At 39.4% G+C, this 26231-nt stretch overlaps 1 protein-coding gene across 1 annotated transcript in view; it reads right to left on the bottom strand.

The window, feature by feature from the left end:
• Positions 1–2257: 2257 nt before the first annotated feature.
• Positions 2258–26231, bottom strand: part of TUSC3 (tumor suppressor candidate 3) — a 285011-nt gene continuing 261037 nt past the window's right edge. Inside the window, 2 exon segments of the mRNA XM_030565064.1 lie at positions 2258–2422; positions 24526–24616. Of these exon segments, the coding sequence (XP_030420924.1) occupies positions 2407–2422; positions 24526–24616 (107 nt within the window). The 3' untranslated portion in view covers positions 2258–2406.

The following is a 26231-nucleotide window of genomic DNA, read 5'->3' as shown; positions in this document are numbered from 1 at the left end:
GAAGTCATCTAAGCAAAAACTAGGTTCCTGTGCAGGTGTAACTCAGTAGCAGTATCTGTGAATGGCAATTTGATGGAAATTTTTAAAAGAAATTTAAGAAAAAATGCAATATTTTGTTATAGAGCAGTATGCTGTTTGGGATCTGGCTTTTCTCTCTGCATCTCACATTTCCCATACTACAGACTTAGAAGTACAGGTCTATTTCATATTGCGGCATAGATCGGGCATGATAGCATAGGAAAAATAGAATTCTAACACAAACTTTGGAAGGAATTTAGGATGCATCTCTAGCACCACCTTAATCTTAAAAAGGTAGGCCATGATTCTCCACTGCCTTACACCTTGTGGTGCAATCATTTACACTTATAGACTCATAGGTCAGAAGGGACCAATCTGATCATCTAGTCTGACCTCCTGCACAAGGCAGGCCACAGAACCCCACCCATCCAATTTTATAACAACCCCTATCCCAGGACCGAGTTATTGAAATCCCCAAGTGGGTGTAAAAAACCCTCTACATACTGATTTGGTAGTCTCTTTATACTCACCTTACAGGTTTTAAAAGAGGTTTTAAAGTTGCAACAATGTAACTTACACTCACTTTAAGACGCAGAGCAGCATAAGGGATCTTCAAGTAAATGAGGTTCAGAGACACTGAATACAACAGTACTGTTCATATATGTAATATTAAAGCATGTGTATGAGTATTTGCAGGATTAGGGCCTAAAATAACTATATGGCACTCCACTGACAGCACAAGCACATCTTTTGATCCTTTTCCAGGTGCTGTTTTATTATCTGTACAACGGTGAAGATGCACTTCCATCCTTTGCAAACAAGCTACAATGGTCTGCAAGCATTTTGTAAAGACATGACTCAGATAGCAGCTATACAGGTGACATCTGAAGTTGTCAGTTCTGTACCTGTGTCAGAAGTCTGAGATACAAGGATATGGGTATACATCCCTATCACCAGATTTGTCTAAGGTCCACAGCACATTCCTCAAGAACTGGGATTCTCAATCTGGGGAGGAGTGTGAACAGGTGTCACAGGGTTGTGACCCCCACAACCATTCCCACATTGCTAAAGGGGAGGAGAGGCCTAGTTATGTGGGAAGAGAGTTTCCACATGGAAAAGGCTGAACACCACTGTGCCAGAACACAGGATGATTGTTACTAGAGACACAGTTTAAACTTTCACAAGATAGGAAGTAAGATCTCCACTCTAGGAGGAACTTTCTTCATTTTAAGACATCAGGATAGACCTAGAATAAAAATCTTTCCTCTTTCACACTGTGGGATTAATTTGACAGCTTTCTATGGCAAGAAAATTTGAAAGTCCTGCAACATCATCTCCTCAAGGCTGTTGATCTAGAAAGCATTATCACTAACTAGGACATCTCTATTGATCAAAATCTGGAGCCTTACTTTACAGTGCTCAGGACTCATATGACTGAGGTGACCAGGGACTATTGTCTATCAGAAATTGACTGACAGGCTATTTGCTCTGAAGCCTAATCGATTATGACTGTAACATTTGGAGGTTTAGGGCCTTTTGTTTCTGTCACATGGAAGAGGACCGTAAGTGTAGTGACTACTGAGATTTACTGGTAGTCTTCCAATGGTTTGATCCTTCTATCTGAACTGAATACGTGTACAATCACTCTTAACCTTTTGGTCAAAATCCTTGCCGTTCTTGAGTAAACCAGTTCCAGGAATAGTGTCTATTAGAGATTTCAATGCATGAGGGGGTTAAAAAAAAAAGCCTACACAATTTAGAAGCTTGTACAACATTTATTTTCTTTATTGTCCAAGTGATATTAATAAATGATAATATGGTCTGTGATCAAATAACAGTTTTAACTTCACGTATGATTCTACAATAGCAGATTTTTGTTTGTTTGTTTGTTTGTTTTTGGGGGGGGAATTCTAAAGTGCATCTCAGGACAACTTTATAACACTTTACCAAAAAAGACTCCAGTCATCTCCATTTGGTTTTTTAATAAATTGTCAACAAGGTGGCAATACAACTACAAGACACATTATAATTAACATTCTTTAAATTTTGCACCACTGAATGTACTGTATCCACAACATTATGCCACATTTTCCATTAAGATGTTTAACATTTAATATATAGATTCCTATAAATTAAATGAAGCATTCTTTATGTAAGGTATAAAAACAAATTATTTTCTCTACAAGAATACTGTAACTTATCTCACACACACACACACACACACACACACACACACACACACACACACACACACACACACACACACACAAAAAAACACAGATGAATCAACACAGGAATCTTGAATAAATGTAACACAGGTGAGCAGATAATATTAGTAATTGCTTATCTTCATAGTAAACATTAGCCTTATGCGTATCCCACTTGAATTCATTTAATTAAGAAGCTGAAAAGAAAAGGAAAATATGATTAAATGCTGAAAAATGCTTAGGAAACGTGCCATCACAAAATTAGTTTAGAAGAATCAACAAGAACTGTAAGAATTAAATAATTAAATCATTCAGTATTTGTAGGACACAATCTTTTAAAAAATGTATATGACACATTCAGTAATTAACAAAGTAAGCATGAAGTTATCAAAAACAAAAAACAAAAACGTGAATGACTGAATAAACTTAAAGATTATCCCATTAAAAATATTTTAAAATGCAAAATTTACTATAAGCACATATTTTCTTCCATTAAGTTAGGCTTTTGGTCTTAATATTAAAGGATATAAGCAAGCACTGCCACTCTCCTGCAGTATTGAAACACTTGTATTCCAAAGATTTGTTTATAACCATCCTTCTCCACAGCTCAAGTGGCCCAAGGGCATGCACAGCATACAAAAGTTGGCAAAAGTCAGTGGATCTGCAGATTTTTTAAAAAATCTATTTATTAAAATGTGTTGAAGCTCAGATGAAATTACTTCACTCAGCATTTATTACTGTCTCAACTCCCTTGGAAAGAAAACTTCAAATGTACTGATCATACATATAGTGTTTTTCAAAAAACTTTACAGAGAAGATATGATTCACTATCCCCATTTTACAAATGGAGGAACTGAGACACAGAGAGAGGAAGAGCTAAATCCACAATGGGACTTGGGCACCTGACACTTTAGGCACTTGAGTCCAACATTTAGGTGCCATTCTGCTTCTCAGAACACTCACGCAGCTTCCCCCTAAAGTCCCTATGCTTCTACCTGTGGTCATGAGCAAAAGTGCTTAAGCACTAAAGCCACTGAGCTGCTTGGCACCCTATCTTACATCTTAGCACTGGCAGGATTCATGAACTCATTCTCAGAGCACACCTAACCTGCACAAAAGGCAGCTGGGATGAGCAGATCAATGATGGTCACCATCTTCATTGTACCCAATAGCTCAGTGGTTAGTGCATTTACCTGCGATGTGGGAGATCCATGTTTGAATCACCACTCTTTTGAGCAAGGACTTGATTGCAGGTCTCCCTCCTCCCAAGAGAGTGCCCTAACAACCATTCTATTGACTATAATGGGCTCGGGGAGAGGGCAATTCTCTCTCTCTCTCTCTCTCTCTCTCTCACACAAAAACACTTTTTATGAGGAAGTCCTGACCTGGACTAGGTACCTACCTCTAGGATCAGGTTAACATCTTTGAATCCTGAGTAGACATAGTGCCTCCCTCTGGCCTGGAGTTAGGCACTTACATACCTTTGAGGGGCAAGAATTAAGCTATACCCTTCTTCTCAGCATTTCCTTCTGACTAGTTTAGGCGGCTCTCTGTTCAGCTTGCTGGCTTTTGTGATTCCCATTCTTAGGTTCAAAATTCTCCCTATGCATTGTCTATGGAACCTAGTACTTAACTCAAGATTGAGGATTCCACTGGATGATAGAGTGCCTAAAAGTTAGGTGCTCCAGTGACTAAATCCCTTCATAGATTGAATCCAAAGTGACTAGCCCAAGCTCACACAGGAATAATAATAACTCAGAAATAGACTCCTGTCTGTTGGTCTGGTGACCTTTTCCACTGGACTGCAATATTTTAGAGAACAGGGAAGGACTGCTATAGTTTCATTACCACATTCCTCTTTAGCTTCTTGTAAAATATTTTCCCCAACTTCTTACAGATAAGTTGAGTTCCCTGGCATACCTACTATGCAGATATTTGAGGGGAATAATCAGTTCTGTTTATGGTATTATTAATTATTACAAAATGTCCATACAAACACCATAAAAGGTTAAGAACATTTACAAATATAGTTCCCATCACAGAGTCTACAAGATACAACCAGACACATGGCAAAACAGATGCCAACTGGTCAGAAGCTGCAGTGTGAGCAGGGCTTCCCAGGGGGGGCAAGTGGGGCAATTTCAGGGCCCCTGGAGCGGGGTCCTTCACTCGCTCCAGGGGCCCCGGAAAACTCTTGCGGGGCCCAGGCCCATGGAGCTTCTTCTGCTCTGGGTCTTCGGCGGCAAAGGGTCCTTCTGCTCCAGGAACCGCTGCCGAAGTGCTGCGTCTTGGGTGGCAGTTCAGCGGCAGGAAGACCCCAGGCCCCCTGAATCCTTTGTGCAGCCCTGAGTGTGAGGGGATTATTAAATCCCCATTTTGCTGAAAAGACTTCAAGATGCTTTCATGAAGAGGTGGAGATTTAGAGATACAGAATGGTCAGCTGAGAAGACACCACAACTGATCCAGACATAACATGATGGAAAGCGCAAAGCCAAGAGTGAGAAAAGGAAATGACGAGAGGAGTAAAGACAGACAATAATTCAACATTTTATATGTGCTAAACACTTCCTGTTTATCCTCTTCTCCAAGTGCTTCGAAATGGATTCCTTGAGGACCTGCTCCATGACTTTTCCAGAGACTGAGGTGAGGCTGTAGTCTGTAGCTCCCCAAATGCTCCTTCTTACCTTTTTTTAAAGATAGGCATTATATTTGCCTTTTTCCAATCGTTAGAGATTTCCCCCAATCACCATGAGTTTTCAAAGACAATGGCCAATGGTTCTGCAATCACATCAGCCAACTCCCTCAGAACCCTCAGATGCATTGCGTTTGGACCCATAGATTTGTGCATGTCATGCTTTTCCAAATAGTCCTTAACCTGTTCTTTCACTACTAAGGGCTGCTCACCTCCTCTCCATACTGTGCTGCCCAGAGCAGCAATCTGGAAGTTGACCTGGTCTGTGAAGACCAAGGCAAAAAAAGCATTGGGTACTTCAGCTTTTTCCACATCATCTGTCACTAGGTTGCCTCCCCCATTCAGTAAGGGTTCCACCTTTCCCTGACCTTCTTCTTGTTGCTAACATACATGTAGAAACTCTTCTTGTTACCCTTCACCTCCCTTGCTAGCTGCAACACTGATTGTGTTTTGGCCTTCCTGATTAGATCACTGCATGCTCGAGCAATATTATTCTTCCCTAGTCATCTAGCAAGAAGAGAAATGATCCACGTTGAGGATAAGGATTTTGGCAATGGAAGCACTGAGCAAAGGAACGATCTTAGAGATATACAGCGAAGATACTAGATATAGGGGACAGAGCACAGTGAAGAGTCAAAGACTATATCAAGATTATGAACCTGTTAATGGTGATAAAGAAAAAATCAGAGAAGAGAGGGTTAGAAAGAAATAGGAGAGATTCAGTTTTGGGGGAGAGGGGGATGAGTTGCAGATGGTGACTGAATGTCCAAGATGACATGTTGGAAAGACAGCTGTAGATGCAAGACTGGATGAAACAGGAGATGCTGGAGACAGAGAAGCTGATTTGGAAAACAGCATAAAGTTGGAAGCTATGGAGAAAAGAAAGACAGAAAATGAGGAGGACTGGGAACAGAACACAGAGGGATATCAAAAACTAGGGGGGAAAGCCATTAAAGGAAATAGTGAAGGAATGCATAGGAAGGCTGGAAGAGAAGTAGGAAAGTAGAGTAACATATGCCATGAAACATGATAAAATAGAATGAGAGAGGGATCAACACTGTTAAAGGCAGCAGGCAGATCAAGAAGGATGAGGACAAAATAGATTAAGTGGGCTGGTACTGTAAAGCCCCATCAGTGGAGAGCCACACTCTTGCATGACTTAGGATCTGTGTTACAGAGGAAGACATCTGCTATCCAGAACTTGTCAGCACTGAAAGAACGGAGCTTTGCTCCCACAAACATTAGGAGCTTCACATGAACAGAATGTATCTGCAGTGCAGATTTCCTAAGCCCCTACAGGAATTGAATTCCACTTTTGGCTGGCTTAGGAGCCCCGATGAGGCTGAGTTATCTCCTCAAGCAGTCATCTCTCTATGCTGCTTCTTTCTGTAGAGCAAATAAAATGATGATGGAGAAGCTGAGGAGTTGGGAGGTGACAGAAAAATGGCAATTTGTGAATTGAGTATTTCTGAGAGTTAGCCAGATTTGAGGTATGCAGCCTGTTTGGCAAAATGTCACAAGCTTGAACATGAATCTCAGTAAATATTTATTAGAAATAGATTTACCAGTTCATAAATTCCAAGTAAATCCATTTAATTATGCAAAAAGACAAGCTAGTAATAACTATTTACTAAAACAACTGAACATAAAAGCGTCTAGTCAGTTATAAACACATTTTACCCTTACTTTTAACCCTTTGTCTACCTGAACAAATATTCCTTCTGTTAAATACTGTCTTACAAAGAACACATAACATAACATCGCCTGTCTTACTAACAGCTGATTACTTGACCTCCCCAAAATAATTCTACTTAAACTTCCTTCAGCTTGTGTTGAGCTATTGAAACAACTGTGTGGAAATGTAGCGAGGGTCTGTATGGAGAGCATATAGGATTCATGTACTGAAATGAACTTATGCAATGTCAAAAGACATTTCTAATTACCATAATGCTCATATTTTCTAAGTGTACATGAGGAATTTTTCAGCTACCCAGTATTTCACCATTTGTCTTTGTTTTGGTTGCATGAACTGGTATTTTCTAAGCAATCATCCAACAGTTCATGTTTGATTTTATTTTATTATATAAATATTACAAATCTGAGATGTGGTCTCTGCTTTGACTTTTTTATATTTATAATGATATGCAGAAGTTTAGTTCCTCTTGTCTGTTGCTCAGTGCTGATGTGGCTATCCTTCCTTTCTTGGTTTCTTTATCTTTTCTCCTAGGTTTACTTATTTTAATAGGTCTTGAATGTAATGGCTACTAATGATAACATACTGACCATAAAACATTATTTTACAATAGTAACCACCATTTAAAAACATAAATTAAAGACAATATTGACAGACTTCTAGAGAATTAAAAAACTATTTGTCACAATTTTTGCAGTTGTAGAAAACATCTAAAATCAAGCTGATAAAAAGGAAAAGAAAAAAGGACGCTCATGAAGGCTCTGAATTTGAAGGGACAGTTAAAGACTTCCAAGTGAAGGTTAATGGAGCAGCTGTTTTTGAGCCTGAATACCTTTATTTATCCCCCAACCAGGTAAACTAAAGGAAGAGCCAGAGCCAGTTATTATATAAGGGCTTGATTCAAACCCCATACATATCAATGAGGTTTGGATCAGACTTTGAATATGCCTCAACCTTATCCTGAAGAAACCAGTGCTAGGATTGTTAAACCTCCTCACCTTCTGCTGCCAAGACTGCTCATACAGAGGCTAATTAGAGCCAAGAGTCATAGTAATGCTTTGTGACCTGGACATCACACTGCAATGGATTGTACCTCCTTTTAAAAATAATTAGCTGAATTGAACAACACATCAATCAATACTTATCACCAAGTCATGGACCTTACAAATTAGTCCTTCTGGTTCTTTTCTTGGGAAAAACTAAATGTTGTCAAAAGTGTTATTCTATAGGAACACTGAGTAAACATTTGCTTATGTGATTATCACAATTCTTTTATTAAGGAGCTACTGTCTCTTTAAACTACTGAAACCACATAAACAAAGTGGCACTGTCAACTTGAAATGTACTAATTATAAGAGAGTTTAAAATAGTTTCTGTAGGTATGTTTGCCCCTGCCAAAGGTTTGTAAGTTTATAATTGCATTCTTCTGTTTATTTAAAAAATGTATGTGACCGGACTGCTGATAGGTAACATAAAAGGGGAATGGGAGAAGAGTGGGTACTGACTAAAAATGGTAAATGAAACAATTTCAGACAAGTTCTAATGTTCTAATTAATCTGTCATCTTGCTGTCAACTTTATTTACTCTCAGAAGAATGCACAGATGACAGTGATAAAAAATGGCAACGGTTTTCGAATAAGTAGAATCTAATTTAATATGGTTTATTTCCAGTGATGATGGTAAGGGATAGGCAGCTGAAAGGCCTGCTGACAATGGATGAAATCTATCAGTTGATCAACCAGAGAACCAACACTGGAATACCTTCCTGTAGACTATCACAGAACTCCAGGATGTGTACTTGTGCAACCCTGGTTGGGAACACACAGTCACATACAAGTATACACTCTGCTTCTGACTGGGGGTTTCATTTCACAGCCACTCAAAAGTATCCCTTAATCGTCCAAACTCCTATTCTTCATTGCTTTTGTTGAAGACAAATATAAAAAAGATTTTCAGTTTCTCAGCCCTTGCTGAGTCACTAATTTAATCACTCCACTTATTAGGGCCTAACTTTTACTCTAAGCCCCCTGCAAATACATAAATTGTCTGAAGACCAGACCTAGCACTAAATTGCTCCCAAGGGGAGGGGAACTTTATGATAATGAGCCCCTATACCTGACAAAGATTACTTCCTCTGCCATGCCTGTTGGTATATTGGTGGGCAAAGGACCCACCACATGGCCACTCATATATACAGTAGATTGATAGTAGCCACATGAAGGCTGCTTTTCTCTCTGTGCCTCTACTTACACCGTTCCTCCCCTAAGTTGCAGAGTTAGACCCATGGCAATTTAGCATTATTTAAAAATTTACTTTTTGTTTTGCATGTTTTTCCTCTAATACAATGGCTCTCAAACTTTCCAGACTACTTTACCCCATTCAGGAGTCTGATATGTCTTGCATACCCCAATTTTCACCTCACTTAAAAACTACATGCTTATATAAGAATGGCCATACTGGGTCAGACCAAAGGTTCATCTAGCCCAGTATCCTGTCTTCTCTGGCAGTGGACAATGCCAGGTGCCCCAGAGGAAACGAACAGAACAGGTAATCATCAAGTGATCCATCCCGTCTCCCATTCCCAGCTTCTGTCAAATGGAGGCTAGGACAGAGGTGGGCAAACTATAGCCCGCAGGCCACATCTGGTCCGCGGGACCGTCCTGCCCAGCCCTTGAGCTCCCAGCTGGGGAGGCTAGCCCCAAGCCCCTCCCCTGCAGCCTCAGCTTGCTGTGCCACCAGCGCTGGTGGCGGGGCTGCGAGTTCTTGCCAGGCAGTGGAGCTGCATGAGCTGACAGGTGTACTGTATTAAATTGCTCCCCACAGGATTGTGCTACTTATGGTGTACTATTTACAGCTGCCAGTCCTGGTGCTTTGTAAGTAGCACATTCCTGTGGGGAGCAATTTAATACACTACACTGGACCTCCATACAGTTTCAGAACTCAAATGTGGCCCTCAGACCAGAAAGTTTGCCTACCCCTGAGCTAGGGACATCATCCATGCCCATTCTGGCTCATAGCCATTGATGGACCTGTCTTCCATGAATTTATCTAGTTCTTTTTTGAACCCTGTTATAGTTTTGGCCTTCACAATATCCTCTGGCAAGGAGTTCCACAGGTTGATGGTGCACTGTGTGAAAAAAATACTTCTTTTGTTTGTTGTTTTAAACCTGCTGCCTATTAATTTCATTTGGTGGGCCCTAGTTCTTGTGTTATGAGAAGGAGTAAATAACACTTCTTTATTTGTTTTCTCCACATCAGTCATGATTTTATAGACCTCTATCATATCCCCGCTTAGTCGTTTCTTTTCCAAGCTGAAAATCTCTCCTCATATGGAAGCCGTTCTATACCCTTAATAATTTTTTGCTGCCCTTTTCTGAATGTTTTCCAATTCCAATATATCTTTTGGGAGATGGAGCGACCACATCTGCACACAGTATTAGAAAATCAGACATAAAATCAGAAAATCAGACTGAAAATAATTGTTGACTTTCTCATTTCTACCATATAATTATAAAATAAATCAACTGGAATATAAATATTGTACTTACATTTCAGTGTATTGTAGATAGAGTGGTATAAAAAAGTCATTTTCTGTATGACATTTTAGTTTGTATTGACTTCGCTAGTGCTTTATATGTAGCCTGTTGTAAAACTAGGCAAATATCTAGATGAGTTGATGTATCCCCTGTAAGACCTTCACGTACCCCTAGGGGTTCACATATCCCTGGTTGAGAATCACAGCTCAAATACATACATAAAAGCCTCTAGCATCTGCTCATGAGGACAAAGATTATAAAAGACATGAATGATGAGAGAGCAGAGGGAGGGCTTTTGACTCAGTGGTAGGCTTCTGATGAAGGACCATGCCTTCACAGACTTTTTGTTTAAGTAACTGATGAATGTAGATTAGAAATGTTGACAGAATTAGGCTAATAGTTCCGAACAAACAGCAACACTGAAGAATCGTGAAGGAAAAACAGTATGCAGAAGCTTATTTTTTTGCCTTCTTCATAAAGAAGTGGGGTAGAATAGGCAAGATATCTAAATACATGGCTTGAGAGGTGGTTTTAAAGGACTTAAAATTGTTGGGCCCTAGAGCACTCTGAGATACTGTATTGATGAAACCAAATGGGGATATTGGTTTGATAGCAACAAACCAGGAACCAGTAGTGTTAAAGGAAAAAGGAATTGTGAAGAATTTATGTCTGCATGGAGAATGAGCAAGTAGACAATAGTATCAAAAAATCTAGTAGTTCATTTCAGGAAAGCACCCAATGGTTATCTTAATCTTATCAAAGCCTCTTGAGACTGAAAAATTGGGCAGGACGTCTCAAGAAAAGAAAGACTCCTTTACAAGAATCTTGGGACTTCCTGCTGTTGGGTTTGACCAAAAATACTGTGAAAACAGCAGTCAGCCATTCAGCTTCCAGCTTGATGCAGGAAGTGCAAAGATGCACAAAAGCATTTAAAAATAGAGAAGCCAAACTTTGAACCCAAAATATGTTCAATTAAGGTTCAATGTGGGTGAAGGATGGTTTTGTTTGTATTGTAAGCAAAGGTATTTGCTCATCTCCAGCCAACATGGAGAAAAGAGGGAATCATAGTGTTTTGGTAGAGAGGCAGATGCATATATATCCCGGAATAGAGCTTAAACAGTGTAAAAGTGGAATTGATAGGAGTTAATGTAGGTCCACATTCATGAACAACATGGTATTTAACTACTTATCGACAACAACGAAGAGCACTGCAAAGCAAAATAGAGCAAGAAGCCCATCCATACAGTACACTGAAAAATGTTATATTGTGCATGTAACTGAAAGCTGACTGGAAAGTAGAAGTAAATTTAGAATTTCATTGCAAAGGGAAAGACTTCTATAAGATGGACTGTCAGGAACGGAAAGGAGGCAGTATTGGTGAAAGAGAATTAATCAGAAACAGAAGAGGGCATTTGGGGAGAAAACAACATCAAGAAAATCAGTATGGACCTTCAACAAGAATACTTTCATTCAAGGTGGAGAGAAACCGAAGGCAATAACTGAAAGTACGTTTTTAAAATTGCATTGCCTTCAAGCATACAAGCAAATCATAGAATGCACTTGTCATCTTACTACTCTATATTATATTCTTTACTGTGCTTATTTTGCTCTGTACAGACTATATGAATAATTCCCCATGTGACTGAAATAAAGTAGTTCATACAGTTTCTCTCTCTCGTGGTGGGAACATACCATTTTTTTTTTGCAAGCAAGTTACAAAACAATTCTCATATAAGAGAGCAACTTATAAGTGCTTTGTGGGTAAGACATACGGGAAGATGTTCAAGATCACTATAAAAGAAAGTAACTAATTATTTCAACCAGGCCAGTTCTAGCAATTTCGCCGCTCCAAGCACGGCGGCACGCCACGGAGGGTGCTGTGCCACTCGCTGGTCCCATGGCTCCGGTGGACCTCCCACAGGCGTTCCTGCGGAGGGTCCAATGGTCCTGCGGCTCCAGTGGAGCTGCCGCAGGTGTGTCTGCGGGAGGTCCATCGGAGCTGCGGGACCAGCGGATCCTCTGCAGGCACGCCTGCGGCAGGTCCACAGGAGCCACCTGACACCCTCCCAGGAACCGGCAGAGCGTCCCCTCGCGGTGTGCCGTCCAAAGCACGAGCTTGGTGCGCTGTGGCCTGGAGCCGGCCCTGATTTCAACATTAAATGCCACAATTCAAAAACTGTTATTTCAGCAAAATGGAGAAATCCCAACACTCTGCTGCTAGAAAAGTGGACTTGCAAAGGCATAAGAAGTCCCCTCTATGGACAAATGACTAACTCTGGAAGAAGCTGTTCAGTACCTATTTAAGCAAACTGTTTTTTCTTCTTTTATTATTGTTATATTTACCCAGAAGAAATATTTATGCTAACTCCAATCATGAGCGTATCTTGTGATTGGCATTTGGTCCCAGTTTGCCTATTGCTGCGCTATTTTTCATGGTGTAAAAATGTATTGATAACTAGAGTAAAATTATAAAAAAAATCACTATAGCAGAGATTGGAGCAGCTTCAGAAGAAAACATTACTTACATTAATTTCTGACTTTACAGTACAGAGTAATTTATTACACAAATAATGGACCTCACAGAGAGTGAGCAATATGCAAATGTACTGTATCACATTTTTTCTGCAGTGAAAAGAAAACTAACTACACACACATTCACAGCTTCTGCCCTCCCCCTCTTTTCAATCAACAGCTGAAATAACAATGGCAGAGGCAATACTGCGGTCAGGGGTCAGCGAGCAGCAGCATTCCTACCATAATGTTTTATGTACTTTTATAAAAGGAAATAACCTCCTTTCTCCAGTCGCTGACTCTTGATTTATTTTGATTTATCTTCGTTTGATTTCATCTTGATATATATCTTACCTCACTGAGGTCAGTGATGGGAGGAGAGAGGATGCATACAAGGAGACGTGTTATTTCTTAAATCCTTTATTGATGGACACTGCTTCAGTAAAGATTTACATGGTTGTTCGGTGACAAACAGCAAACAAGTAATTTAGTATTTTTAACTTTCTCTGAAGAGGGACGATGGTGGATTTGTGATGTTGCTTGTAGCTCTGTTTGTACAGCATGAACGTCATTTCAAACATTACTTTTTAAATGCATGAAAATATGAGCTGAAAAAGAAACCAAAACAGTCACCTCTCTGCTTTTTTCAAGACTGTCAAATGTTCTGGTTAACATGTCCCATTTCATTTTTAGGGCCAAATTCTCAGCTGATAGAAACTGAGCTCCCTCTGGCCCTTCGTGTTCATTGCACAGGTGAGGTTTACCAGCCCAAAGAAAACAAAAGGTAATAACCATTTCCCATGTATCCACCAGCTGCATAATGTGAAGAAATCAAAAAAAGTAACAGGATATTTCAGGGGTAGGCAACCTATGGCACGAGTGCCAAAGGTGGCACGCGAGCTGATTTTCAGTGGCACTCACACTGCCTGGGTCCTAATCACTGGTTCGGGGGTCTCTGCATTTCAATTTAATTTTAAATGAAGCTTCTTAAACATTTTAAAAACCTTATTTACTTTACACACAACCTTAGTTTAGTTATATATATTATAGACTTATAGAAAGAAACCTTCTAAAAATGTTAATGTATTACTGGACTGTGAAACCTTAAATTAGAGTGAATAAATGAAGACTCGGCACACCACTTCTGAAACGTTGCCGACCCCTGGGATATTTTATTACTCAAATACAGACTGGAGATTATTCAACAGAAGAAGTCAGGTTAGGTAAGGATTTCCTTCTGCTGCATAACATGTACATCAAATATAAAAAAAAATGATATTCAATGTGATACTATACAAAGCAGAACAGAAGAAAGGGTGAAAAGCAAAAGATAGGAGATGAACATCGAGAACACAGAGAAAGAACATTGTAAAAAAAAATTACCTGGTACCATTGTCAGTAACACATTTGGTATTTTTCAAATATATTTATCATCGTGTGGATAAATTTGCACGATTAGTGGTAAAAGGAAAACAATTTATAAGGCTACGAAAATACCAGGAAAGGGAGACAAACAATACAGACCAACTAAAAAAAAGAGAGAGTAAATAAATACTACAGATACAATTTTTCCTAAGTACAATATATACATGAAATAAAAATGGCTAAATGAGGGAAATTAATTATTTAAATATAAAAGGGTCTTTATGTTCTGTCCTTAGTGTTCTGTGAGTGCATGCACACACATACACAACCATTGATGAGAATTACATGCATGACATGAGAAGAAAATTGAGCATTAAAATTTAACAGGACCCAGGCAAACAGGCAAGAAGATAGTATGATCACTAAGGATTACAGTAGAAGACAAGTTGATATCAATTACCTTTTTATTCACAAATGAGAAGGTAAGACTCCAATGGCTATGGTCAAGTTTCACCAATGGGGCAGGGAGAAATGTTAGAAAGGTTTGACATAGCATTGGAGCAGATAGGCAAAAAGTGAATAAACGTTGACTGAGTAGCATGCGAAACCTCAAGGTGCAAAAGGAGTAACAGCTTTAGAGATATTAATTAATTCTCCAGTGTGAGGAACACACCAAAGGACTGAATTGTGAATAATTTGTTCCAGTTATCTGTAAAATAACATAGAAGAATCTAGGCATACAAGTCTGTAACCTTACTTCACTTCACCAGGAGGGGAGATATTAGAAATGCTAATAAAAAAGGAACCTAGTTAAAATGGAATATTTAGTAAGCACTGTCTAATTTAGTTTGGCTTCAAAAAAAAAAAGTGTGCCTTGTGAATCTGCTTGAATTTTTAAAGAACATTACTGATTTGGTAGGAATCAAGGAGATTGTAAGGGTATATCTTAAGGTAGGATTTGGTCCATGAGTCTACTGATTCCATTATGGTAATAACTTGCTATAGCCATATCTTATGATGATGTGATAAATGTACACATTTCAATATTATACTTGATCCTCTATGATATCTTTGTTCTATTCCAATGTTAAAGCTGTGGAAGAAAAATAAATCTTTTCTTATATATGCTGTGTATGTCCATTTAAACTTCTTGGATTTTAAAAGAAAGGTCTGATGGATTATACAGTTTTCTTCTATTTCCTAATGTTTTTATTCTCTCATCTTGGACAATGTTTTAGTGAAGGATGGGTCTGGAATACACACAGGCTTTTGATTTGTACCAAATACACTGGCTAGAAGAGATATGGCGTCTTCCTGAAAACCTGCTGAGTGGACAGTAGTGATCTAGTAAGGTGGAGAATCTACTCCAGTGGCTATTCAAGTATTATTGAATGGGAAATAGATCAATGTGGAACATGTTAAGCAAAACATTTATACTATTTTCAGAAGAAAATGATAGTAAGCCAAAAAGGAGGGAGAAGATGTGTTTCAGATTCTTTGTGCTGATTCAAAGGGTACAGGAAGCATGAATGGGGTGAAACTGAGCAAATGAAAAATTAGGCTTAACACCAAGAAAACGATTACTAAAAATGAGGTGTACTCAGGGCTGGTGCAACCTATTAAGCGACCTTGGTGGTTGCCTAGGGCGCTAGGATTTGGGGGGCGGCATTTTCTTCGGCAGCGACTGTGGCGGCTGGATCTTCGGCCGCCCTGGTCGTCGCCGGCATTTAGGTGGAGGGATCTGGAACAGGGGGGCATGGGGAGCGCCACCTGAAGCAGGTAAGGGGGAGGCACACAGGGGAACACCCCACCCCAGCTCACCCCTGCTCCGCCTCCTCCCTGAGCATGCCGTCACTGCTTCACTTCTCCCGCCTCCCAGGCTTGCGGTGCCAATCAGCTTAGGAGGGGGAGAGCTGCCATGGGAGAGGGTCGCCTCAAGACAAAGGGCGGGTGGGGAGCTGCTGCGGGGGAAGTGCCTCATGCTGGGGGGCAGGGTGGGGAGGGTGCGAAACATCCTTGCACTGATCCTAGCTGTGAAATACTTTCAACATGGTAAGTGGTAAATACCCTATGATTTGCATCAATGAAAATGGGGGTGGACTAAATAAGCAAGATTATTCTTACTATTAATTATATGAATTCCAATATGCATTAAGTTCACCTGTCAACAATGAATTCCATCTGCCATTATGCTGCCCTTTTACCTAGCTTTGCTAGGTCCCTAAGAAGTTCTCACAATTTTCTCAGTCATCTGCAAACTTTGCTACCATTATTCTTTTCCGGATCATTAATACTTTAAACAAAAACCGTCCTAATATCAAATCTTGAGCTTCTCACTGTCGCCGTGCTGAAAAAACTGTTTAATTTCCTTTGCAGAAGTCTTTCTGGCTTATTCATGTCATTATGCTAATCTAATTGTTTAGACATTCCATTTTTAAATACAGTTTCAACCTGTTTTCCTGGTACTGAAATAAGGCTTGCCAGTCTGTAATTCCAAGGATTTAGACATTCCATTTTTAAATATAGTTTCAACTCGTTTTCCTGGTACTGAAATAAGGCTTGCCAGCATGTAATTCCAAGGATTTACTCCTGTGTTTTTTCAAAATGTAGGTATTATATTTGCTACCCTCCAGCCCTCTGATATAATAGCCAATTTTAATGTTAGGTTGCTGAATGAGTGATGCTATTGGATTTAAAAATTTCCATATGAAGAACTGAATAATTCTTTCATTAATTTATTTTTAATTTCTCTTCTAAAGTATCTGTCTATACAATTTTCATTGCTTGGTAATAGTGTATTCCAATTCACATACAGGGATAGAAGTTTTCTGAAACAGATTAAACTACAGTTTTAAGAAGACATACTAAACTCTATGAATATGATTCACAGAATAACCTCTGCAAACAAGGAAATAATGCAAAAAATAGTTTTACTGTTATCATAAAGTATATTAGAAAGTTATTAGAAAGTATTTTTAAAATTTCTCTCTGGCTGAAAACATCCATGTCAGGTGCTTTACCATAAGTAAGGTTTTTATGGCTAGAATGGATTGTTAGAATAGTGTGACAGGCATAGTTTCACAACAATGAAGACCTTGCTGTGGAATATAAAAAACCAAAACCAAATTAAATTACAAAAGGCGTTTGTGGAAAAAGCACAAATATTCCCTAAATCGTCCAGTCACACAGTCTGCATATCAAAGTGGCAGAAATTTTTTTTCTTGATTTGTAGCTGTCTTCCAAAAGGGAACATAAAAAAGGCTTTTAAGAACATCTAGAACTGGGATATTTCATCTTGCAAATTTTTGTTTATATCATACCAAATTTGTTCCAGATACTTTAGAGACAGGTGAGTAGACAAGGTCCCTATGCGAAAGGGTGTACAATGTTAATAGACATAGATACGGGGATAGAATATATCACAAAGCAAATGATTCAGCAGTGAAGTTCAGCACATACATTTTGTTAATTCCAAGAGCTGTTAACATAGTATTTAATATTTTAGTAATATTTGTTGGGCCACATTCACTGTCAATAAGAAACTGAGCTACTGTCTCCTACCTAGCCTTCACTAATGGGTTTCTTCTGGAGATACTGGATAAAAACATGCACCCCACCAACAGAAAGTAGGGAGGGTGGCAATACAAACAATGTCTATTCTCCCTTATAGAGGAGAATGCCCTCACTGGTTCAGCTGACCTGCTGGAGTTTGCAAGCTATTCCTCTTCTGTTAGTAAAGGTAAATCAAGCAAGTTATTCATAAACATTCTTAGAGGGGAGGAATAGAGCTTTTAGGTCTGTTGGGAACAGAGTGTTTTGGGGAAGAACTTAAAGAAGCACAAGTTAGACAGGAACATGGTAAACTAGGAAAGGAAAGGAATATTTTAATAGTGCTGTACTTTGGGTCTGATTAGCTTAATCCTTCGGAGTTCAAGGTACAGTCATTTCAAAACAAATATAAATAAGCACACAAACATCACTTTTTAAAAATGCCATATGTATTAACTTTCAGGGTTTGCTGACATATACATTTAGATAAGGCTGCAGGTATAGGAGCACCAATGGCTATCAAGTGTTTTTAATTGTATTGCTGTGTAGCAGCAAAGATGCATGTGGTATCTAACTAAGGGTTCGTCTTCACTACTGGGAGATCATTGCTGCTGCAATTGATGCAGTGGGTGTCGATTTAGCGGGTCTAGTGAAGACCTGGTAAATTGACAGCAGAGCGTTCTCTGGTTGACTCTGATATTCCAGCTCCCCGAGAAGAGTAATGTAAGTCGACCAGAGAGTACTTCCGATCGACACAGCACAGTGAAGACACTGTGGTAAGTCGGCCTAAACTACGCCGATTTCAGCTACGTTATTCACATAGCTGGAGTAGCATAACTTTGGTTGATTTACCCGGGTAGTGTAGACAAGGCCTAACTCAGCAGAAAGGAGATATAAAAACAGGCAAGGCAAGACCACAGGAAACACTCAGCTCCCAGAGTATCATCTCATTTGGGGTTTATCTCTTGACATGGTCCATGATTTTCAAAACCCTGAATAACACTAGCTGTAGCTATCTGAAAGATCACATTCCCTGTGATGACCACATGACAGATTTGTTCCATCGCAGAAATAAAGCTGTCAATGAACAGAGAAGGCTTATATCGGTCAGATGTATCTTCCACAAGAGCTAACCCAAGGCAGTGGAACTCAGTGCTTGTTGCCATAAGAATTTTCACCACCATGACCATGTTCAGAAATAAATGAAAAACCATTTCTTTATTTTTCCCACAAAAATAGTCTCCATCACACCATCCTTATACTTTATTTTTAAAAATAACTAAGCTAGTTCCTGTTAGTAGGGCTAGAAAGGAAAGTGGGTTAATTTTTTTCTTCTTTAGAAAGGTGCTAAGATATCACAGTGATGGAAGACAACATACAGAAAAAGCCATCCGAGTGCTAGTTATATATAGTCACAGAGCACACAAGTTCCAAGACTAACACACAAAATGCCATGCTTTTGCAAAATGTAGCCAGATTCTAAGACATGTTGCAGATGTTTTTGAGATGATGGCAGAGAAGTATTAAATCAAAAACACTGGAGAAGAGAACAAGCCAAGCTCTTGCCTCTGACTGTTCTTGATGTAACATTATGGTCTACTGAAATATCCTACAACAATGAGAAAACTCATTATCTCACTTGTTCTGAGGGAGTGAGCAAAAGTAAAATGAAATAAAAGGCAGAATGTCAGAAGAGTTTCAACTTTATTTCCTCTTGTTTGATGGAAATGCTACTGATGAGATTTTACCGCATTTAACTTAGGGGGGAAGTTTACAAAGTCGGAAGAAGAAAATATATTCTCAGATAATCAGGATATCTTTCTCTTGACATGGTAGGAAGTCTTTTTCCATTTATGTATCATTTATAATGATTTGCCAATGAATATTAAGAAAGAACAAATGTAATAAAATGAATTATCTTTACTGAAATACTATGTAGGCATGTTAATGAAACTTAAAATCTTTTAGTTTGAGACACCAAACATTTTTTACATTTGCCAATATACAGTAATCAAAGATTTTAAGCATATAATGTAGATTAGTATGCATCCTTCCATGTTTTGAAGGGGGCTTCGAAAGAGGATGGAGATAGGCTCTTCTCAATGGGGCAGATGATAGAACAAGGAGTAATGGTCTCAAGTTGCAGTGGGGGAGGTCTAGGTTGGATATTAGAAAAAACTATTTCACGAGGAGGGTGGTTGGACCAGATGACCTCCTGAAATCTCTTCCAACCATAATCTTCTATGATTCTGTTTTGGGTAGCAGGTAGCAGCAGTTTAGGCTGCTCTACTTCAGGGTATGGTCATCCCTGGCTATGTGCGCCTCTGGTTGGTAGTACCTGATTAAGGCTTCTGCTCAGGGTAACAAGTGAAGGCCAATGACAAACTCAGCAGATGAGGGCCAAGTTCCCCAAAGGTAGTGAAGTTGAATGAGCCATGACTATGGATGTGTGGATCGCATAGTGCAGAAGAACCAGATATTCATAATGGTTGTTCATGCCCCCAGAAACCAATGGAATCTGAGAGACTAGTTCCTAGGAAGTGGGATGTTGTCCCCCACATATGAAATCCCTCCTTGTCTCCCCGCCTCAACAAGACACTGTGAAATGAAGGGGAAAAAAGCCATGACAGACTGTGACAATAGCACCAGTATTAAGTTCCTGCTATTATTGACTGCAGACAGAGAGGCGTGCTCTGCATGCATAGGACAAATGCAACTCAAACCTCTCATAGGGAAGGCACATCCCCAATGACCCCAACTTCCTGGAAGTCCAAACCAGATTTGAGAGACATTTTCACCACATGGAACATATTAACCCTGAATGGCATTGGGACATGACAGTTCATCAAAGAATTTATCTGTTAAAAGATTGTAATCATCAGCATCAAAGAGTCTTGTCTTCCAGAAAACAATCAAGTTACTGTAAAAGGAGCAACCATCCTCCATGCTGGTTGTCCACATCCAGCTCAAAGTATGGCACTTCTTATTAGACAGCAGCTAGTATAGACTTTAACCACATGGAACCCCATCTCTCCAGGCTTACTCTTTGTTTGGCTCCAACATCTTTGTGGACACATCTGTCATTGTAGCCTATGAGCCAATAGAAAATGCATCATCTGTGGAAAAGGACACATTCTGCCACCAGCTAGCAGCAAATATCCAGTTAATTCCACCACATGATAGTCTACTAGTGCATACGGAATATGACATGAGTGGCTATGATTGAGCTGGGGAAGTATGAAGGGCCTTCCAAAAGTTACAGAATGGACCATACTGCTTGACCTGGTGGCATTCCACTCCAACTGCTCAGAGATGCCTGGAACCAGTGAGCATCAGACTGCATCAACTGTTCTTAGAAATGTGGCCATCATGCAAAGTACCAGCAGAATTGAAAGATGGCCTCATAGTGCCTTTGTACAAAGGCAAAGGATCTCACTCTGAGTGTGGCAGCTACAGGCCAATCTCATTGTTACTGGTCTCTGGAAAGGTCTTTTATCATGTTCTGCTTCGTAGGATGCAGCCACTCTTTGACAGACATTGTCCACAACAATCAGGGTTCATTGCTGGGTAGCTGGCAATGGATGCTGTCCTTACCCTCTGGCTTCTGGCAGAGCTTCACCAAAAATTTAAACACCCACTACATCAAATTGACTTCTAATTTGGTTCACAGGCCAGATTTTGGTTCACACTGAAAGGAGCTGGCATTCCAGATATTCTAAATCTACTGCACAATCTTCACATTGGTACTAGTGAGAGTGTGTGTGTTGGTTCACAGATTCACCACATTGCTATACAATCTCAGCTGTGTGGCAGCAATGCATCCTCACCCTGACCACTCTGTCATGTGATTGACAGGATACTTGGACTTGTTGCACCACACATTGGAATCAAGATTGGTCAAGAAATGTTCTCAGACTTAGCCTATGCCAACGATGCTGCCCTGCTCGTGGAAAAGTCAGCAAAAGTTGTGGAATTTCAGCATTGTCTTCCAAGGTCTCCAAGATGCTGCTCAAAGTGTGGGGTTGAATGTCTCATGCTAGAAGACCAAAGTACAGAACCTTGCAGGTGGGCTACCAGAATCCCTGGTGCAAGTGGGGTTGAGTACCATGGGTAGTGCTGACAAGTTCATCTACCTAGGCTGCAAAAAGAGTTTAAATAGTCACAGAAAACCAGTCATCCACTGATTAATAGGTCTCACTGCTTCCTTCCTGAAGTCTATGTTTATGGAAGGAAAAACATCTGTGCTGAGACAAAGTTCAGGATCTATCAAACCCGTACTACCTATATTGCTATAAAGGTCAGAAACCTGGACCCTCTTACAAGCAAACTTGGAGCAGTTAGAGATATTCCATATTCACTGTCAGTGCCAAATCCCAAATGTTCTGACTTTGTGCAAAATGTCATAATCCTCAGAGCTCTGACCTTCTTTCAGGTGCTCATTCTATTCAAAAGTGTTACTGCACACTATTCTGCCATGTCACCAGGACGGCCAAACACAATCCGGCCCACCATGCCTCAAACTTCCTATTGATGTACACCCCGACTCTACTTGATGCCTACTGTGGGGGTGCCCTAGCAATTTCTGCATGCACAGGGTTGAGCCAGATCTGCGAACTTCACTACACAATGCCCGGTGCTGCCTTCAGCTATGGTCACTCTGGCTGGTACAATGGGTTCTCAGTAAACTATGCATGTTGACTCAACTTTCATGTTATTAAAGAAAAAAAAATTAAGAATCTGAAAATCAATTGAGGTGATATAGTGTCTGTTGAAAAACAGTGACAGCTGTGAACATAAGAACAGCCGTACCTGGTCAGACCAAAGGTCCATCTAGCCCAGTATCTGTCTACCAACAGTGGCCAATGCCAGGTGCCCCAGAGCGAGTGAAGCTAACAGGCAATGATCAAGTGATCTCTCTCCTGCCATCCATCTCTATCCTCTGATGAACAGAGGCTAGGGACACCATTCTTTACTCTTCCTGGCTAATAGCCATTTATGGACTTAGCCACCATGAATTTATCCAGTTCCCTTTTAAACATTGTTATTGTCCCAGCCTTCACAACCTCCTCAGGTAAGGAGTTCCACAAATTGACTGTGCACTGTGTGAAGAAGAACCTTTTATTTGTTTTAAACCTGCTACCTATTAATTTCATTTGGTGACCCCTAGTTCTTGTATTATGGGAATAAGTAAACAACTTTTCCTTATCCACTTTCTCCATATCTCCTCTTTTCCAAGCTGAAGAGGCCTAGCCTCTTTAATCTTTCTTCATATGGGGCCCCCTCCAAACCCCTAATCATTTTAGTTGCCCTTTTCTGAACCTTTTCTAGTGCTAGGATATCTTTTTTTGATGTGAAGAGATCACATCTGTACACAGTATTCGAGATGTGGGCGTACCATGGATTTATATAAGGGCAATAATATATTCTCAGTCTTATTCCTTATCCTCTTTTTAATGATTCCTAACATCCTGTTTGCTTTTTTGACCGCCACTGCGCACTGCGTGGACATCTTCAGAGAACTATCCACGATGACTCCAAGATCTTTTTCCTGACTCGTTGTAGCTAAATTAGCCCCCATCATAATGTATGTATAGTTGGGGTTATTTTTTCCAATGTGCATTACTTTACATTTATCCACATTAAATTTCATTTGCCATTTTGTTGCCCAATCACTTAGCTTTGTGAGATCTTTTTGAAGTTCTTCACAATCTGCTTTGGTCTTAACTATCTTGAGTAGTTTAGTATCATCTGCAAACTTTGCCACCTCACTGTTCACCCGTTTCTCCAGATCATTTATGAATAAATTGAATAGAATTGGTCCTAGGACTGACCCTTGGGGAACACCACTAGTTACCCCTCTCCATTCTGAGAATTTACCATTAATTCCTACTCTTTGTTTCCTGTCTTTTAACCAGTTCTCAATCCATGAAAGGACCTTCCCTTTTATCCCTTGACAGCTTAATTTACCTAAGAGCCTTTGGTGAGGGACCTTGTCAAAGGCTTTCTGGAAATCTAAGTACACTATGTCGACTGGATCCCCCTTGTCCACATGTTTGTTGACCCCTTCAAAGAACTTTAATAGATTAGTAAGACACGATTTCCCTTTACAGGAACCATGTTGACTATTGCTCAAGAGTTTATGTTTTTCTATGTGTCTGACTATTTTATTCTTAATTATTGTTTCGACTAATTTGCCCGGTACCGACGTTAGACTTACCAGTCTGTAATTGCCGGGATCACCTCTAGAGCCCTTTTTAAAATGTGCTATGTTCACATTTCAGTGAAGATTTCACAGTAAAAAAGATGTTTCTACAATTATTTCTAGCAGGTATGTTCTTAACCACCCACTCTTGTATATTTAGAAGCTTTCATATATATGCAGCACTAGTTATTTTTCCCTGTCCCAAAGGTGGGGGAAAATTCTACTCATTAGAGTTTGTGTATTCAGATCTGAAGTATTTGTGGTTTTAGTTTATATAGTATGTGAAGTTTCTTATGGAACGTTTTGACAGAGTGATTTATCCATTATAACGAATAAGGGTATTGCTCATCTGTGCAGTAGAGAGAGCTTGTTTGAGAGTTGGTCTGAGATGTGGAATGAACTTCCACAGAACTAAAGACCATCATAAACCTCATCATCTTCTACTCCAGGTGCATTAGCTTTCCTGGGCCCACTACAAAGAAATTCAGTCACTCACAAACACGTCCTTTGACCTGTAAAGTGCAGCACAGCTGCTAAGACAATGGGTCAGTTACTTTTTTACATGTATCCAAACATCACTGTCTTTTTATTCATAGAATCATAGAATCAGGCTTGGTCCTGCTCCCATAGATATCAATGGCAAAATACTCATTAATGTCAAGAACAGCAGGATCAAGCTAATGTTTTGAACTTTTAAAAATACCCGGTACCCATAATAATATAAAAGTGGATTTAATAACATAAAAGATTACCTGTATGGATAGCCATGGTATTTGGAGCGGAATATCGACAGCAGGAAGCTGAAGAAGAAAACCACCAGTCCCAGTCCTACCAGGCATATTACTGGAAAAAATATTAACTGTGTTAACTAGCATATAAAAACATGGAAAAGCTTAACATCTAGAGTCGATACTAAAAATACTATTTATGTCAATCACAAAGAAATTTGGCATAGTTCAGTACTCAAGTTTTGATATATTGCCTTATGATGTCCAGTATCTTCTAACAGGGCATCAAAACACACCTGGAAATTATTTATTTGTGGTTATTAAAAAAAACGTATTAGTATAAGTGTATTATTGAGGCAAAAGGAACAATAGTTTGCAACTTTTGGATACAAACACATTGCTGGAGACTGTGGATATAGAAATCTTTGTAAATTATACATTTCAGGCAATGTAAGGTAGTGTAAATTCCTTTGATTACCCCCCACACCAAAAAAATAAATAATCAATTAAACTAATTCAATATCCCTGTGACATTTGGGATAATCAAGAATGTTCAATATAAATTGGAATTTGAACAACCAGGGTTGTGTGGAAAAAAAAATCACACTATTTCTATTGAAATAAATGGGAGAAACCATTTGTTTTAGTTCATCTGTAAGAAAAGGGGCAGAGAAAGGAAGAAGAGTGAGATTGAACAAATACCTTATTAAATGCCAGGCAGGTCTAAACTACAAATTTGCATTGGTGCAGTTGCACCGCTGTAGTGCGTATGAAGAAGCTGCTCTAAGCTGTCGGGAGAGAGCTGAAGTCAAAGGGCATTTTGCCAATGACTTCCATGGGAGTAGGATCAAGTTCTAAATGCTGTAAGCGGTCACATTGTGGGGGTCTGGCAAGGGGCCAGCTCAGCTGCAGGAATGCCTGAAGGAATTCTTCCTGACTCAACATTTACATGAGAAACTGAAAAAAAATGAGGGCTTGATATTGAAAGGTGGTGATCACCAAAAACTGAAGGCAGTGGGAGATGCAAACACTGAGCACTTCTCAGAGTCACGCTCTAAACATGTAGAATTTCAGTATCTCAATTAAATTATGATTGAAGCTTAATGTCATATTAGGCTGTGATACACAAAAATCGCTGTTTGAAGGACACTGAAAGACATCTACCAATATTTTCATCGATAAGAGCTGATGCAAGGACAGTATACCTGTCACCTTCAAGTCCTCATGCCTGGGGTGGAGCTCTATGTGAGTATTGTCATTTCCATAGTTCAGTAACTTTATAAAATTAAATCATTATCTAGTAATAATACACATATCATAGGATTGCATCACAAGATAATTAGCCCATTTTTTATTTAAAAAAGAAGCTGGTAAGTGCTAGTTCAATAAATATGATGAGACTGTTAATTTAATGGACTTGACTAGCCATAATAACATTTTCAAAAAAAACACTTTAGCAATTATGCTATAATAAATATATAGTTCGGTATGTTACAATTGACATATCAGCTCTTTAAATGGCAGATGACAGCTGGCAACTTTCATTATTTCCTCATTTCCTTTTAAACCAGAAAACAAAATGTGTTAGGCCATTTTCAGACACTGCTTCTCCCCATCACTTAAGGGCCAGGTTTTCCCATCCTTATCAGATTGAGTAAAACTTTACTCTCTGAGCATTAACATTTATTTCTGTGGAAATGCTTGTAAAATAAGGTACTATTCATCATGAG

This window comes from Gopherus evgoodei, chromosome 5 (assembly GCF_007399415.2).
Source record: "Gopherus evgoodei ecotype Sinaloan lineage chromosome 5, rGopEvg1_v1.p, whole genome shotgun sequence".
Lineage (NCBI taxonomy): Eukaryota > Metazoa > Chordata > Testudines > Testudinidae > Gopherus > Gopherus evgoodei.
The sequence above is the reverse complement of the archived record's forward strand: the minus strand, read 5'-3'. Positions and strand labels throughout refer to the sequence as shown.